Consider the following 16,647-nt stretch of genomic DNA (forward strand, 5'->3'; position numbering starts at 1 on the left):
CCAGCGGCTGTTGGGAATGTCTCTACCACTCTGGCTGAGGCCACCATCCATTGCCTTGCAGGGGTGGAGAGGCCGTCTACAAGCAAGGAGACCACGGAGCAGCAGGCTGGCGTTCTGGCCTTCTGTGCCCCACTGCTGCAGGAGGCAGCCTATGAGCTGTGGCCCAAGAGACAGAGGGCCAGCACGCAGCGCAAGTGTGCTGCCTTCCTGGAGAAGCACACGCACAAATGCCGGAGCTGCCACGGAGGGGACTTTGTGGCCTTCCACCGCTTCGCCGTCCCCAGGACGGGGAAAACTGCCAGGGCTCTGCTGCCGAGGATGACTGGCACAGCTGGGAGGCCTTGGTGCTCGCTGGAGAACAGCTGAAGAAGGACAGGACTCACATCCCTGAAGGTAGGCTGTGTGCCCTGCTGCGGAGCCCCCTCCTTCTGGAAGTCCAGGCCCATGCAGGCTGGGGCCCACCGGGTCCCCAGCACCAGGGATAAGCCAGGGGACGAGGACGATCACCGCAGCTCTTGTGCCCTGGGTCTGCTCGGCAGGACCCTTGCAAGCCTGCAGCTCTTAGCCCGGGCTACGTGGGGAGTCCCTTGACACACTCTCTTCTTCCCAGGTAGTGCAAATGCCCTGCAGCCGCAGCAGGCTTTCTCGAAGGAGGAGTTCAGGTGAGGAGACAAGGTTCTGATGATTGTGGAAACGAGCGAGCTCCAGAGGAGACAGATGGAGCTCTGCCATTTGGCTGCTGGCTGGGACTCCAGCTTTGGGAGGAGGAGGCTGGCTGTGGGGTGGGAGCTGGGATGAGACAGCAGGAAATAGGGTTTTGTTGCTACCCGTAGGGAGAGCAGGGTCATCTCAGGTGATGCTCATCTGCTCTTTGCTCTCTTCTTTTCCTGGCAACCTGCCTCTGACCAGAGCGTCAGAGCGGTTTCCACCAGAGGGCAAATGGACAACTGCGCAGCCCAGCAGGACCAAAGAGAAGGACGGTGGCAAGCGTTCCTGCAAATGCAAAGCCGTCATTGAATCAGTGCTTGTGCCTTTGGCTCGCCACTATGTGGCAACAGGCAATGCTTCCCGAGCCTTCTACTACCTGCTGGAGTGTGCGGCTGCCTACCTGCACGTCTCCAACAGCTACATGGTGAGTGACCCTGCTTGCCAGCACGCACTGCACCTGGAGTCCACTGCAACAGGACATGCCCACTGAGGGGCCTCCCAAAAGAAACAGTGGGGGCAGAGCCGGACTGTTTCCTGTGCTTTGCCTCTCCCACAGCAAGAGACGCGGGGCACTGAAGCAGGCCCATCAGCACAAGCTGCGTTACCTGGGAGGCAGTCTGAAGGCTCCCTTGGTGCCTGAGCTCTGAGCCCACGGGGCACTGTGCTAGGGCAGGGATCACATGGGGAGATGCGGGCCCTCCTAAGGCAGGTGCCACAGGAGGCGAGAGGGAAGGGTGGAGCTAGCTGGGGGCTCTGCACCGATGCTCTCCTGCTGCCTGTGTGCTTGCTCAAAGGCCCTTATGAAGCTCAGCGAAGCAGAGGTCCTGAGGAACTCCATGGGGAAGACAGCAACTGTGTTAGACTGCTTTGAGAAGGCGACCTTCTTCAGCCTCAAAGCGGAGGTAAAGCGGCAGGGTGATGCCCTTCTTGCAGGGGGTGTCCCTGCTATGGCCAGCCCCCTGTACGTTTCTGCAGCCTCTGCAGGAGGAGAGGCTTGGGAAAGCGGTCCATGTTTGCATGGCTTCCTCTTCCTGTGCAGGTCTGCTATAATCTAGGATGCGTGGGGCTGGCCAAGAAAATGACCAGGCAGGCGCTGAGCCTTCTGAAAAAGCGATTCCCTCAGACATGCTCCGGAGCCTTTGTCATGTCTCTGTGGGAAAGGTTTCAGGGTGGTGGCCATTGGTGGCCAAGTGGTGACTATGAAGTGATAAGGATTAAAATTCATGGTTACAGAAGGAAAACTGCCACCAAACTTCGGCCCTAGATATGGGGAAAGCAGACTTCAGGCTGCTCAGGGAAGTAGTCAGCAAGGTCCCCTGGGAAGCTGCTTTTGAAGGCATTGGCGTCCATCAGTGCTGGTCAGTCTTTAAGCACTGCCTCCTAAAAGCACAAGATCAGGCAATTCCAAAATATCGGAAGTCAGGCAGGCGGGGCAGAAGGCCGGCCTGGCTGACCAGGGATCTTCTACTGGAGCTTAGGTGAAAAAATAAAGTGTACGGCTGCTGGAAGGAGGGTCAGGCGACAAGGAAGGAATACAGGGATGCTATTGCGGTTTGTAGGGAGAAAATTCGTGTGGCCAAAGCCCAACTAGAGTTGAAGCTGGCCATGTCTCTGGGAGACAATAAAAAAGTTTTTTTTAGATATGTGAACAGAAAAAGGAGAACCAAAGAAAGCATTGATGGGTATCCATCAAAAAAGGAGAACCAAAGAAAACAAGCTACTTGTTGGGGAAGGTCTCCTCACAGACAATGACATAGGCAAAGCAGACGCGTTTAATGCCTTCTTCGCCTCCATCTTCAACATCGATGATGGGCTTTGGGACCCAGGGTGCCCTGAGGTGGGCACCCAACCGCCCCTGAACATGTGCGGGATTTAGTGCTCCACATGGATCCGTGCAACTCCATGGGTCCGGGTTGGATTCATCCCAGGGTGCTTAAAGAGCTGGCTGACGTCATTGCGGGACCTCTCTCAATTATTTCTCAACGCACTTGGGAATCTGGAGAGGTCCCGGTACACTGGAAGCTGGCAAATGTCGTGCCAATTTTCAAGAAGTGTAATAAGAAAGAAGACCCTAGCAATTACAGGCCTGTCAGTCTCACGTCAGTGCCTGGTAAAATTATGGAGAAGATGATCCTTGAAGTTATTGAAGCGCACCTGGGGGACAATGCAGTCATTGGTCCCAGCCACCATGGGTTCATGAGGGGTAGGTGCTGCCTAACAAATTTGATATCCTTTTATGATAAAGTCACCCATCTAGTTGATCAAGGGAAACCAGCTGATGTGATCTTTTTGGAGTTCAGCAAAGCTTTTGACACGGTTTCCCGTAGGATCCTACTGGACAAAATGCCCAGCATACAACTTAACAAAAGCATCATACGATGGGTGAGCAACTGGCTGACGGGCAGGGCTCAAAGGGTTGTGGTAAATGGGGCCACATCTGGCTGGCGGATGGTCACTAGTGGGGTCCCTCAAGGCTCCATTCTAGGGACAGTCCTCTTCAAAGTTTTTATAAATGATTTGGATGTAGGACGAGAAGGTGTTTTGAGCAAATTTGCCGACGACACCAAACTTGGAGGAGTTGTGGACTCGGATGAGGGTGGAAAGGCCTAGAGGGGAAGACATATGAGGAGCGGCTGAGGGCGCTGGGCCTGTTCAGCCTGGAGAAGAGGAGGTTGAGGGGGGACCTCATCGCAGTCTACAACTTCCTTGCGAGGGGGAGTGGAGAGGCTGGTGACCTATTCTCCGTAATCACCAATGATAGGACCCGTGGGAAAGGTGTTAAGCTGAGGCAGGGGAAGTTTTGGCTGGAGGAGGGTAAGCAAGCTTTAGTGGCAACTGGCATAATGTTTGCAGCTGCTGAGGAATAATTCTAACTGGAATAATAACTGCACATTGTATATTGTATATATAAAAGCCCGGGCATTTTTGTTAAATTGTTCTTTTACACATATGTTAATATGTAAAGATGTAACTGTAAGAACTGCCATTGAGGTGTATGTCTAAGGGAACAAAATTTGCCCAGGCATATTATCGGCTCATCAGGTTTAAATGTCCTCAGTGTAATTGTCTACAGGCAGTTAATTTACAGTGGTCTGATTTTACTTGTGTATTTATATATTGTGGATTTTGGGGGGATTGGGATTGACTAGTAAAGAGCTTCTAGGAAAACGGTGGAATATTAACCACTGTAGATTACTATAGGAAAAGTTCAAAGCAAAGAAACCCCGAGGAAAAGCCCCCTAGGATGTATACTAACACATTGGAGGGATATAGTGGGGTGAGAGGGTCCAGAGAGTAAAAGAACCCTTATCAAATATTGTAATCAGTGGTGGCCACTTTATAAACTAGAGGATGGAGCGGAGTGGCTCCTAAATGGAACTACTAATTATAACACCATGTTACAGTCAATGTTGTTTTTGTGGAAAGAAGGAAAACAGGATGAAATGTTGTATATTGATGTTGTTTCAGCATCTTGGAGGGAAAAGGTACGGAATTAAGTTGGCCCCTGATTGAGCCTTTGATGTTGGCATTAGAAAAGTAAAGGCTAGAGAAAGATAAAGGAAGTGTTAAAAGGCTTGTTGAAGGTGTTAAAGGTATTCGAAGTTGAATGAGCAGGGAAAGGTGATGTAGGCATTATCTAAGTAACAGTCTAGAAGTTTTGGTATATTTGCATATTTGCTGTGGTGTTTGTTCAGTTTCCCAAGCATCGGGGAGGGGGGAACAGCCTGCTCCTCCAGGGGCCTCTCCAGCGGCCACAGGGGGGCTTCGGCTCCAGCGCCTGGAGCGCCTCCTCCCCCTCCTTCTGCACTGACTTTGGTGTCTGCGGGGGGGGGGGTTCTTGCTCTCCCAACTGCTGTTGAGCAGCAGGTTTTTGTTTGTTTGTTTGTTTGTTTGTTTTCGTGGATGTGCTCTCACAGAGTCACGGACTGTGTTGCTATGGATTGGCTCTGGGCAGCAGTGGGCCCCTTTAGGGCCAGATGAAATTGTCCCTTATCTACCACGGGGAGGTTTCTGTGTGTTTTTTTTTCTTCACGGGGGCTGCCACTGCAGTTTCCCACCCCCACACCCCTCACACCCCCCGAACCTTGCCATCAAACCCAATACACTGGGGCAGCTAAGTCATTACTGACTTGTAAAGTATCAGGGATTAAATTAACTAATGAAACCCTAAATGTGATGGGGGTAGAAGGGACTGGGATAACAGTGCCACTTTTGGGGGACACCAAGCTGAGACCAGGGGATAAAATGATCACTGGGCAATTATTGTATGTATCCAAGGCAGGGACTAACTTGTTGGGAAGGGATTTGATGATTAAATTGGGCATTCAACTAGTAAATTGTTAGACTGGAATAACAGTGTTATTAATGGAGTGCTCTCTGGCCGTCTGTGTAGGAATATATACTTTAGGGAAGCACACATGCAGAGGATGTACTACTATATGTCAAAGGGTAAATAAAAAGGTCTTCTGTAACCTATCTAGACGGGGACGGGAGCCAGGGCTTAGACCTTTCCAAAGTATACAGGTAGACTTTACTGAGTTACTTGTTTGTCCTAATTGACCACGTGACTGAATGGTTGTAAAGCTTTACTGCAAGGATTAAAGCAGGCCTTAGAGATTGAGTGGGATTTTCACAGACCCTGGCACCCCTCCTCTTCTGGAAAGTTAGAGCGAATGAACGGTGAAATGAAGAAACAACTAACAAAACTTATGCTGGAAACTAAGGCTTCTTGGGTAAAATGCTTACCTCTTGCACTGTTAAACATATGGGCACAGCCCAGAACTAATGTAGGAATTTCTCCTTTTGAAATGCTATATGGTATGCCCTATGACTTGGAATTGCCACTTGATCACCCTCAATTCTAATTAAGACTTGGAAAGAGACTGCTTTAACACCACGATGGGGAAGGCCCCTATGTTGTTTTGCTTACCACAGAAATGGCTGTTCGAACTGCGGAGAAAGGATGGACGCATGCCAGCCGTGTGAAAGGCCCAATCTGGGAAGGTAAATGGGAGGCAGCTCCAGGCCCTGACGACTTGAAGCTGACACTAAGACGGACTCGATAAGTATTTTATATTATTTGTGTATCGTGGGAAGGGGAGGAGGCCCTGTTTCAAAGGCTCCCTAGTAGGTTCCCCTGAAGAACACTGCTGCTGCCAAGAAGAACCGATACCTTGTAGTTCGCTGCAACCGAACTGACAAGCGAGGCAGAGAAGTGAAAACGGTGGGGGACTGAGGGGCTGACAATTTAGATGGGCTCCGACCACCTCCTACGATACATGGGAGTCAGTATCATCGTTTTGGTCAGCTATGGGTCTGCGCACCCCATCAGCCTTTTAAGTGGAGCTTGATCAGATGGGAGAATTAATTCATCATCCAGCAAACAACGACAGCGGGTGCTCCCAGTTTCTGCATCACATTATGTGACCTGGTGTCAGTGCAGCCATGCTTTAACTGATCAGGATTTTATTTCTGCCCAAGTTCTAACCCAGGAAAGGGGTACTGTATTTACCTGAACGTGTATTACTGTGCATACCGGGGGTGTGAAACCGTTGCTACAGACTGAACACTCAGGGCTGGTTGGGATAAAATTTTACAAGTGGGATATGGGCCGCAAGGTTGTAACCAACAAGCAGATCCCCGTTACAGGTGGCGAGGGCATGGTATAGGGTATACAGGAACCTTCGATGGAAATAAAAAGTTTGCAAGGTTCTATATATATAACAAACTTTGACGATACTAGCTGGGTACTAGGAAAAATGTGAGGTGTCAAATTTTACAAACACAGAACAGATAGGGGAGGACTCGTACTAATAAAAAGGAGGATGCTGATAGGCCCCATGCAGTAGGACCAAATGAGGTATTGTCAGAAAGTGTCCAGGGAATCCAGCCTGTGGAAAATACTACAGTGCCAACCCTCGGCAGCCCTACGAGCTCAGGTAAAGCCGAGAATGATAACATAGCTGAGAATAACATATGGGGGGGTCGTGAATGCCAGCTACCAATTATTAAACAAAACAAACCCAAATGTAACAAAACACTGTTGATTATGCTTTAGTATAAGGCCTTCATATTATGATGCTATCGGGAATCCTGGGGAGCCCTCCCACACAAACGAGAACAACCCTCTACAATGCAGTTGGGGAAAAGACATAAGGGTAACACTAACACAAGTCACTGGAGGTGGTAGGTGTGTGGGCACAGTTCCTAGTGGGAAGTGTCACCTATGTAATATCATGGAGAATGGAAAACAATCAGCTGAATGGTTAATCCCAGCCAACAACGCTAGGTGGGTTTGTTCGTGAGTGGGCGTAACTCCTTGTCTATCACTAAAACTCTTTAATGCGTCTTGTGATTTTTGTATACAGGTGATAATTATACCAAGGATTCTATACCACCCTGAGGATTGTATGTATACCCAGCACACAGTGGCAAGGCATCATCTGGAAAGACGGGAACGGTTCACGGCTCTAACTTTGGCCACCCTAATAATCCTGGGAGGGGCTGGAGTGGGGACCAGGGTAGCCTCATTGGTTAAACAAAATCAAGAATTTACTTCCTTACGCATTGCTGTGGACGAGGACCTGACCCAAATTGAACAATTCATCTCGGCCCTGGAAAATCTATCAGGCCGTTTTCAGAGGTAGTGTTACAAAATTGTAGGGGATTAAATTTGGTATTTTTTACAACAGGACGGGCTGTGTGCAGCCCTGAAAGAGGAGTGCTATATGTATACTGATCACACTGGAGTGGTAAGAAATACAATGGCAAGACCCAGGGAATGGTTGGAAAAAAAAAAAAAGGAAACAGGAGAATGAAGCCCGACGGAGCTGGTATGAATCTTGGTTTAATTATTCACCTTAGCTTACTACTTTATTATCAACAATAACAGGACCTTTGTTGTTATTAATAATAGCACTAACTTTTGGACCATGTATTTTTAATAAATTGATTGCGATTGTAAAGGGATGTTTAGAAGCGGCACATTTAATGCTCATACATGCCAGATACGAGCCAATAAGTACCAGCGAAGGAATCGAGGAAACATTAGTTCTTAGTAGCCAGGCATTGCAGAGCTTCAATGAACAAAATGAGTAACTAAAAGAAAAAGGAGGGATTGTAATACACAATAAATGTTTGTTCATTGTCTTTTGTAAAAACAAGGAGTTCTGTTTGAGGAACGGGAGTTGTGAAAACTCCCTGCTGAAGTAAGGAGCTGTATAATGCTTGGCTAGACACTATGAAAATTCTTTTGCTTAATGTAACAAAAAAGAGAACCCCCTCCCCTTCTCTCCTTCTGCATCTCAGTTGCCTCTTTTGTTCAAAGACCCTGCTGCAAAGCTCATGTAACCATCTCCTGATAAGTTGTTAAACTAGTGTATCAACGTCCTGCCTTCCTGTCTCACGCTGGGCCAACATGACCAAATAAAAAAAGAAGTTGGACCACAACGCTGAGGAAGACTACAGCCTTCATCTTCACGACCACCAGAGGGACAGAGATGACCCCCTAGCAACAGTGCGCGCAGTCGCAGAATATACCAGGATGTGCTGTGTAATCCCGGAATTACCAAGATATAAAAAGGGATGCTGGCAGGGGTGAGGTGCGTGCCGTTGGCGGAGCTGAGACTCCGCAGCCACCCAGCGCTATTTTGCTTGCTGTTGCTTACTCAATACATTCCTTTCTATTATTAATGCAATGCTCTCTGAAAATTAATTAAGGGGGCAACTTATAACACTTTTCTTGATTACTAACAAGTCTCCGTTTTCCATTCCTTTTGAACAATATGTCTTGCTTTATGTTGTCAAGCAACTCGGTCTTCAGGCCTTCTGGATCCCGTTCTTTCCAAATCGAAGACAAGCATATCCAGCTCCTTCTCAAGGCCATAGGGCCTGGGCCAAAAGGCACATCCAGGTCACCATGGGCGTAACAGCAAAAGCCTTCGATGGCTGTAGCAGCAGAGGGGCCGATGGCGTGGCAGAAGGAGCAGTAAAGGAGCCCGTGGCTCCCTCACAGTCTGGCAAACCACACGTTTCTGACTGTGGTCCCACAGGGCTCTTTAAGGCCTCAGAGACTGCTCGCCAGGTGCCGAGCAATCCCACTGCAACCTTGTCGTTTCTAGTTGCAGAGTCCCACACCTTGACCTCTGTTTGGTCCCATGTTTCAGGATCATAAACTGTCCGATTGTTAATAAGGAGAATAAGCTGTGAGGTGACCAGGACAGTCTTTGTTCCTAAGGACGTATGATTCCCCATAATGCGCAGCTGCTTAGCAGCGAGGGGCAGTTGTGTGCTGGCTCCGCTTCTCTCAGCTCGAGCTTCTCTCCAGCTCTGGCGCGCCTGTTTCCAGTACGAGCTTCTCTGAGCAGTTTGCTGAGTTTGGCCGAACCTATCTTCATGAGGCAATCAAAATGCCTGTTCCCGTCCTGGTCTCCATTCTGCCAGCCTGTTCCTCTTCACTTCTTTTTCCTGCTTCTTTATTGATGTAACTTCATCGTGTTGCCTTTTTTTCTTCTTCTTTCTTGAGGGCAGGCTCCCCTCTTATCCCCTTCTCTCCACAGCAGTTCTTTTCAAAACAACTTTTCATTGCTCAAACAACTTTGAATGTAACAACAGCAAACACCCAGGAGCTTCCATGCCTTACTGGCTGGAGAACAAGAAACCCAAGCCTGCATGGAGTCTCCTGAATCACCCTTCTTGGTTCCCTCTAAACTCTTTTACATTCCTGATGGCCTCCTCGTTAAGAGTCTAATTTTATCTCAACCACAGGGCTTTCCAAGCCCCATGGCCACACTCCCAAATCTCCCCCTTCTTTATTAATATCAACCATTTTCTCCACACGAATTACCACTCCATATATCACAATCCCTCATCTTCTTTTGAGTATCATTAATCCGTGTCTTGTTTTCAGATTTGGCCAAGGCCGATTGAACCAGAAGAGAATGCTTTCACAATATTCTCTGCAAGATTTATAAACAAGTTTTTAGCAATTATTGGACTCCCATATCTAGAATATTTCACCCAACTCATTGTTCCACACAATGTATACTAATCATCCCCAGCAGCATCACATACATCAAATTTGATTGATCAAAGTAGATAACCAATCCTCTAGGTATAGAGGATTATATATACTTGCAGCGCCGCCTCTTCTGCAAGTGGGGGCTGCACGCCAGTGAGGGGGGCACAGGGTGATAACGGGTGACAACATCGACATCCACTACGCCACCAAGGGCCTGCAAGGTGCGTCCCCAGAGTGTCCCCAAGGTGTCCCCAAGGTGTCTGCAAAGTGTCCCCAAATAGCCGCCAAGGTGTCCCCAAAGTGTCCCCAACCTGTCCCCTCCCTTTTGTCACCCCCCCCAGGCTGACCCAAGCTGCACCTCGAGGTGTGGCACCAGGGCTCCCTGGGGCATAGCGAGCTGATGGGCTTCGGCTCCTGCCAGATCCCCAGCACCCCGGGGTGCCACGCGCTGACCTGCGTCACCTGGCGGCCCCAGGGGACCTGGCGGGAGCGCCTGAGCCAATTTTGGCTGGGGGGGGGGGGGCCCCCAACCGCTTACCCCCGACCCCGGTTACGGCGACCGCATTCGGCTGCGCACCGGGGCCGCCGGCACCGTGCGCCTGGAGCTCGGCGTCATCCTGGGCCACTTCGAGCGCTACGGGGTGCAGTGCTGAGCCCCCCCCCCGCGGGGGGGACACAGGGGAGCACCAAGCACCCCCAAGACCGACGCCCCTCCCCCCAACTCCACCAGCCCCGGTACTTGGGGGTCTCGGGACTGGTGCAGGATGGAGACGCGGGGAAGGGGCCCGGGGAAAAGGGTCTTTTTGGGAGAGGGGGGGGTACTGCTGGGGGGGGGGTCCTGGTTGGGAAGGGGGTTCTGGGGGGGCAATTGGGGGTGGGGGTTAATGAGGGGGGCTGGAGGGGGTAATTAGTGGGGATGGGGGAAATTGGAGGACTGGTTGGGGTAATTATTGGGGTGGGGGCGATTGGGGGTGCTGGTGGGGTAATTATTTGGGATGGGGGGCAATTTGGGGGGTCTGGAGGGGGCAATTGGGGGACTGGGAGGGTAATAATTGGGGATGGGGCAATTGGGGGGCCAATGGGGGGAGAAGGGAGTAAGGGGATGTAAAAGGGGGGGCGGGGGTGCAGTGGGGGGGGCGTGGGGCAATTGGGGGGGTCAGACAGGGCAATTATGGGGGTCAGACGGGGCAATTGGGGGAACAAGAGGGTGGGAGGGGGCTGCGATGGGCTTGGGATGTGCAGTGCAAGGGGGTGGGGAGCTCCTTGGAGGGGGTGCAGAAACCCCTGGGGGGGGACATGGACCCCCCCTCTGGGGTGGGGTGACACCGTGTGTGTGTGTCCCCATGTCCCCCCCCCCCCGTGTCCCCGCAGGGCATGGCGGAGCTGCACGTCATCAGGCAGCTGGTGGGGGCCAGCGGCTTCCCCCAGCGCAGCCTCTTTTGCAAGTGGGGGCTGCACACTGGTGAGGGGGGGGCACAGGGTGACAACAGGTGACAACATCGACGTCCACTACGTCACCAAGGGCCTGCAAGGTGCGTCCCCAGAGTGTCCCCATATTGTCCCCAGGGTGTCCCCAAATAGCTCCCAAGGTGTCTCCCCAAATAGCCCCCAAGGTGTCCCCAATGTGCCTCCAGATTGTCCCCAAATTATCCCCAGAGTGTCCCCAAAGTGTCACAAAATAGCCCCCAAGGAGGGGGCTCCCCTCTGGAGCTCTCCTCAGGCCCTCCCCCCGGTACCCGCACGTCCCTCGGGAGCCCCCTGAGCACCCCCAGACCCTTCTGAGCACCCCCAGAGCCCTCCTTAGGGCTCTCCCCTGCACTCCCGCATCCCTAGGGAGCTCTTTGACCACCCCTGAAGCCCTCTGAGCACCCCCAGACCCCTCTGAGCATTCCCAGAGTCCCCAAAGCCCTCCTCAGGGCTCCCCCCATTACACCCCGTTCCTCAGGAGCCCTGTGAGCACCCCCAGACCCCTCAGAGCACTCCCGGACCCCTCCCCCTCGGCCCCCCCCACGCCCCTCGGAGCCTGGCCCCGACCCCATCTCCCTCCCGAGCCCCCCCCCCTCCCCAGGCGGCCCCCACCTGGCAGCCACAACTTGGGGCGCAGCAGCACCTCCAGCGTCGCCCTCTCGGGGCTCTCCTTTGAGCCCTGCACCTCCGCGGGGCCGTACAGCGCGGCCAGCACCGAGGTGTCACCTGCGCGAAGGGGGACACAGAGGGGACGGCACTGCCACCGGGCCCCGAAAAACCCCGGGGACAGAACAATAATGGATGATGCTCAGAGGGCCTTACGGGGCGAGTGAGCTCTCCAGAAACACCTTTTACCCTGATCTCCTGGGAGGCAGCAGACTTCTCCATGGGTTGGGTCAGGCCGGCATATGCGGCCCTCTGTTCTGCTCAGAAGGGAGTCACTTATGACAGTAACCCTTCTCTTCTTCTTGATGGAGGTGGTCGTGATACTGGGGAAGGCTGACTTGCCCTAGAAAACCCCTCCAACCTGGATGGACCTTCATGCACATCATCGTTTGTGTGTCCATTACTTCCAGAGTCTGTTGTTTCAGGGCACCTGAAAGGAAGGTGAGGTAGGCAAGGAGGGGTCCGCCTGCTGCCCCGAGCAGATCTAAACTTCCATCCCTTCGTCACTGAGATGCACTCCTTCTGCCTGATGGCCAGAGGGTAGGGGATCCTCCATTTCCTCTGCTGTGTCTGCCTGACGCATCTGTCCCAGGGCTGGCACAGTACAGTTCAACCTTCTCCGACTCCCTGGTGCTCCTCAGCCTGCCCACCTCCTCCCGAAGCTCTGCCAGGAGGCTGAGCAGTTCTTCTACCTGGGCGCACCTACCACAGGTGGACTCACAGGATGGGATGTCAGGAAGAATTTCTTCATGCAAAGGGTGGAACCGGCTGCCCAGGGCACTGCTGGAGTCCCAGGCCTGGAGCTATTAAAGAAATGCGTGGACTTGGCGCTAAGGGCCGTGGTTTTGTGGTGGGCCTGGTGGTGTTAGCTGACGCTTGGACTTGAGCTGAAGGCCCTTTTCCAAGCGCAAGGGTTCTGTGACTCTTTCACTGGTTGAGTAGGCGCCATGCAGTCACCGGGCCCAGGGAAAAGACGTCCTTGGTGGCCTCCAAGTTAGCTCAGCATCATGGCACCGAGTCACTGTGAAGGAGCTGCTGGAATAACGAGACAACAACCTAGTTCTATTAAAATATATATTGCTCTTTTGAGGACTGCTGCGGGGCTAGCGGCAACACAGCAGTGGAAATCTCTGTCCTGACACTGCGTTATGCCTTGACGTCAGGATCAGGATGGTTTGAAGTGCCAGGGAACGGACCATGGGTTCCGGGTCTTTCTCTGAAGGCTGGAGGACTGCAAAAAAAAGAAGAGCAGAGATGAAAACCCACTCCTTGCAGAGATCCCCAGGCATCCCCTGCAGAGCATGCCAGCCCCACTCAACTCTTCCCCAGGCCAGGAGGAGCAGGAGGGACAAAGGAATCCGTTGAAAGCTGCTGCTCAGCAATGTCCCAAATGCAGCCACCAGTCCTTCCCCACCTGCGCACCACAGGTCAAGTGGGGCACCTTCACAAGCTGGTTCCCTCACCACCTGCCTCCATCCCTTGGGAGGATTCACACACTCCAGGAATCTCCTGGACTCTTTCCTCTCGCTATTGTGCTTCCCCATGAGAGCAAGGGCTAGCAATCGTGACCCTGCTCCTAGCTGCTTGTAGGCTGTCTCATCTCCCTCTTCGTCCTGGTTGCGTGCTCTACAACAGGCTCCCACCTTCTGTCAGCCTTACTGCCCTTTCCCCTGACTCTTCCTCAGGGACACTCAACCCTTTCAGCGGCACTGCCCAGCTCCAGGCTGGGAGGCCATTCCCTGACACCACAGGCTACCCCGTCTCCTCTCCCTCGTTCCTATGGCTGCATTGCTCCTCCGCCCCGAAGCATTTCCCTGGAGCAGGGCAAGGCACGGGGGCCTCTGCCGCTGTCCCCCCAGCCCTAGCACACCCCCCACTGCCCTCACTCACCGCTGAGGATTTCATTCTGCTTCTCCTCGCTCTGGTCCTCGCAGTAGCGCGCAGCAAGACCTAGACACAGAGATCCCATCAGAGCCCCGCTCCCCAGCACGCTCCCAGCAGCGCAGCCCCTGGCCTGGCCAGCCAGGCTGTGCCCCCTCCTGCACCCTGGAGCAAGGGCCCAGTCGGGGGGCTCTGGGGGCAACAGGGCTGTGCCTCACTGCCAGGGCAGTGCCTGGGACTGCCAAAGGCTGCCCCAAGAGGGACCCAGGGGCTGGGCTCACCAATGAATCTGACGGCCTCAAGTCGCAAGTCGGTCTGAGTGGCCTGCAGGTAGGGCTGGCTCTGCTGCAGGTATTCTTCTACTCTGCCTCTGTCCTGCTGCAGCTGGAGAGAGAGAGAACGCAGGGTCACGGGGCTTGCACACCCTCTCCAGGGTCTCCTCCAGCATCCTGGGGGCAGGGAGGGCAGAGGGGCCTGCAGAAGAGCCCCCTGGGGCTCTGTGCTGGCAGGAAGGGAGCGAGGATGCGGCTGCAGGCAGCGGGCTCTGGCCGGGCGCGTTTGCCCAGCTGGGGCAAACCAAGTTGGGTCCTTACCAAGCACTCCCCGATCCTCCACGTCTGTTCTGTCTGGGCCAAGCGCTTGAGCTCCTTGCGTCGCAGAAACTTTGCAGCCACGGCGAGAGCTTCCCCAGAGGCCTGCGGAGCAGCAGAGGTTGGGAGGTAGCAGCACAGCCTTGGGAAGGAGACCCTCTGTCCCCTCCTCTTGGCAGGGCTGCGAGCCTTTCCCAGCGCGTTAGGGGAGGCTGTGGTGGGGGGCAGCGTGCACTGGGTTCAGTGGCCAAGGCAAGGCCACGGGACAGCCACCATCGGAGGCAGCTCATGCTGACGGCCAGAAATCCCCCAGAGCAACCCTGTGGCATCAGCACACCCTTGCCCACATAACTGCTCAGCTCTGAGATCTGTACCTTTGCTACGCTCTCACTCTGGTCTCTCATGTGAAAGTAGAGTGGGAGAAGGCTCCTGTGCACTCTCCTCTTCATTTCCTTCTTCCTTTGCCGCAGCACAGCCTCCACCACGGCTTGGAAGAGGCAGATGGAGTGCTCCTGCACCTGGCTGGACGCCTGGCAGGGAGGAGGACAGGAGGAATTTCAGCATTAGCTTGGCTGATGTGAAGGGAGCTCCCAGCACTGTGAGATGCTTCAGCGCTGGATCCTTCCCAGAGGAGCTGCTCAGGGGCAGCTGCAAGGCCTGGTGCCCGTGAAGGGCAACGCAATCGGTTGCCATCGCAGGCTGCCCGCCAGCCACCCCACTTTCGCCACCAGCCGCACCAGCCATGCCCAAGCAGAGCTCCCCAGCGCCTGGGCTGACGAGGAGACTGGGAAGGCCCTGCCTGAGTGCTGCCCACAGGGCCGGGCTGAAGGGCAGCCCTCGTTACAGGGGGCCCAGCTGAGGGCTCGGGCTCCCGCAGCACACTTACATGGTCAAAGAGTGGCAGGAGCTTCTCAGCCAGCTGCAGAGCCGGGCCACTGGCCTCCCTCCTCTCCACATGAGCCATCACGTTTCTCAGCACAAGCAGGGCCTTCAGCACCATGTCTGTGTTGGTGTCCTGCAGGGCCCCCAGGATGTCTGGCAGCAAGACCTGAATTTTCCTTGCCTGTAGGAAAGACACCATTTCCCTTCCGTGAGGCAGTGAGAGACCACCCTGGGCAAAGGGCTCTGGTTCCTGAGCACCAGCCTCCTGCCTTGCTTCCTGGCAGCGGGGAGGGACGGGAGGGCAGAAGAGCAAAGCCCCAGGCTGCCAACATGGCTTTGCTTGACGATGGCCCGCTCACCTTCTTAGGGCTCTCTGACACGGTGCAGAGCCCTTCCAGAACCAAAAAGCGAATCTCTGGGCTTGGGTGCCTCAGGTAGCTCTGGAGGTGCACTGGGTTACCAAAGTCCTCCTCAGAAATGTGATTCTGGGCCAGCATCTGCAAGAAAGAGCAGTGAGAGCCTGGCAGGGCCTGCAGGGCTCCCTGCAGCCTCTTCTTCTCCCACCTTTGGGCAGGGATGGGGCAGCGCCAGCTGGCACCAAAGAGGCACCAGGCGCGGGGAGCTATGGGGGCTTGCCGGCCCCAGGGACCATGTGTCCGTACGTCCTGCGGGAGCTGGCAGTTTGGGGGTAGATGGGCACAGGGCTGTGCCTGTGTGCCTGAAGGGGCACACGTAGCCCTGCTGGGAGCAAGGTTTCATCTGGGAACTCACAGCCAAGCGACGGATGCAGGTGTCTTCGGTGACTGCGGTGCACCAGTTGCGCAGCGGCAAGTCTTCCATGATGATGTTTAAAATCTTCTCCAAGGTCCTTGGCATGGCCAGGATCACCTCCCACATGGCCAGGTCAGTGCTGCAAGCCCAGAATCCTCTGTCAGTGAGGCTGCCTCAGCCGCAGGGCCACAAACTGGGCCAGCCCCAGAGGACCCAGGCTGTCCTGCAGCCCCTGTGACCTGGGGAGCACTGAGGGCCCAGCCTGGGCAGGCAGGAGGGGGCTGAGCTGGTGTTCCCTGGGGGCAGGGGGACTCTGGGCTGCCTTGGACAGCTGGGCTGCTGCAGCCCTGGCTGGCCCAGTAGGGCTGGAACACATTGGTGGGAAGGAGGGCTGTGCTCCTTGGGGATGTCCTGCTCTTTGCCATTGGTGTGGCAAGCAGAGAGTCTCCAGGTGCATCTCCCGACGCGGAACAAGCCCTCAAGGATGTTAAGGCCAGGACCTGTCACGTGGCGGAGAGAACTGCAGCAAGTTCTTGGCTTCTTCCCTGGGCATCATGTTGGTCATCTGGAGAAGCAGGGAGTCCAGGCACTGCCGTGCCGATGCCGTGTGGATGCTGCCCAGGTTTCTCCTGATGCACTCCATGGTCTTTGGCACCTTGGGGG

At 54.2% G+C, this 16,647-nt stretch overlaps 1 protein-coding gene and 1 pseudogene across 1 annotated transcript; one reads left to right on the top strand and one right to left on the bottom strand.

Annotated features, from left to right (window-relative positions):
- The window catches only part of LOC139998615 (adenylate cyclase type 10-like), a 42,882-nt pseudogene extending 34,879 nt beyond the window's left edge, over window positions 1-8,003 (top strand).
- A 6,614-nt stretch (window positions 8,004-14,617) lies between these two features.
- Window positions 14,618-16,255, bottom strand: LOC140000181 (uncharacterized). The gene is made up of 4 exons (XM_072029971.1): window positions 15,985-16,255; window positions 15,573-15,710; window positions 15,051-15,394; window positions 14,618-14,651 (listed from the first exon to the last, which is right to left on the bottom strand). The coding sequence occupies exons 1-4, from the start codon at window positions 16,108-16,110 to the stop codon at window positions 14,618-14,620; spliced, it is 642 nt and encodes a 213-aa protein (XP_071886072.1). The 5' UTR covers window positions 16,111-16,255.
- Between the last annotated feature and the right edge of the window lie 392 nt (window positions 16,256-16,647).

Source organism: Anas platyrhynchos, chromosome 33 (assembly GCF_047663525.1).
Source record: "Anas platyrhynchos isolate ZD024472 breed Pekin duck chromosome 33, IASCAAS_PekinDuck_T2T, whole genome shotgun sequence".
Lineage (NCBI taxonomy): Eukaryota > Metazoa > Chordata > Aves > Anseriformes > Anatidae > Anas > Anas platyrhynchos.

Coding starts and splice junctions, on each gene's coding strand:
- LOC140000181 (XM_072029971.1), bottom strand. CDS start 16,110: ATGTGGGAGGTGATCCTGGCCATGCCAAGGACCTTGGAGAAGATTTTA. Junction 15,711..15,984: donor CCTGCATCCGTCGCTTGGCT/GTGAGTTCCCAG, acceptor TCTTTCTTGCAG/ATGCTGGCCCAGAATCACAT. Junction 14,652..15,050: donor TGGTGCGGCTGGTGGCGAAA/GTGGGGTGGCTG, acceptor CTGATGCCACAG/GGTTGCTCTGGGGGATTTCT.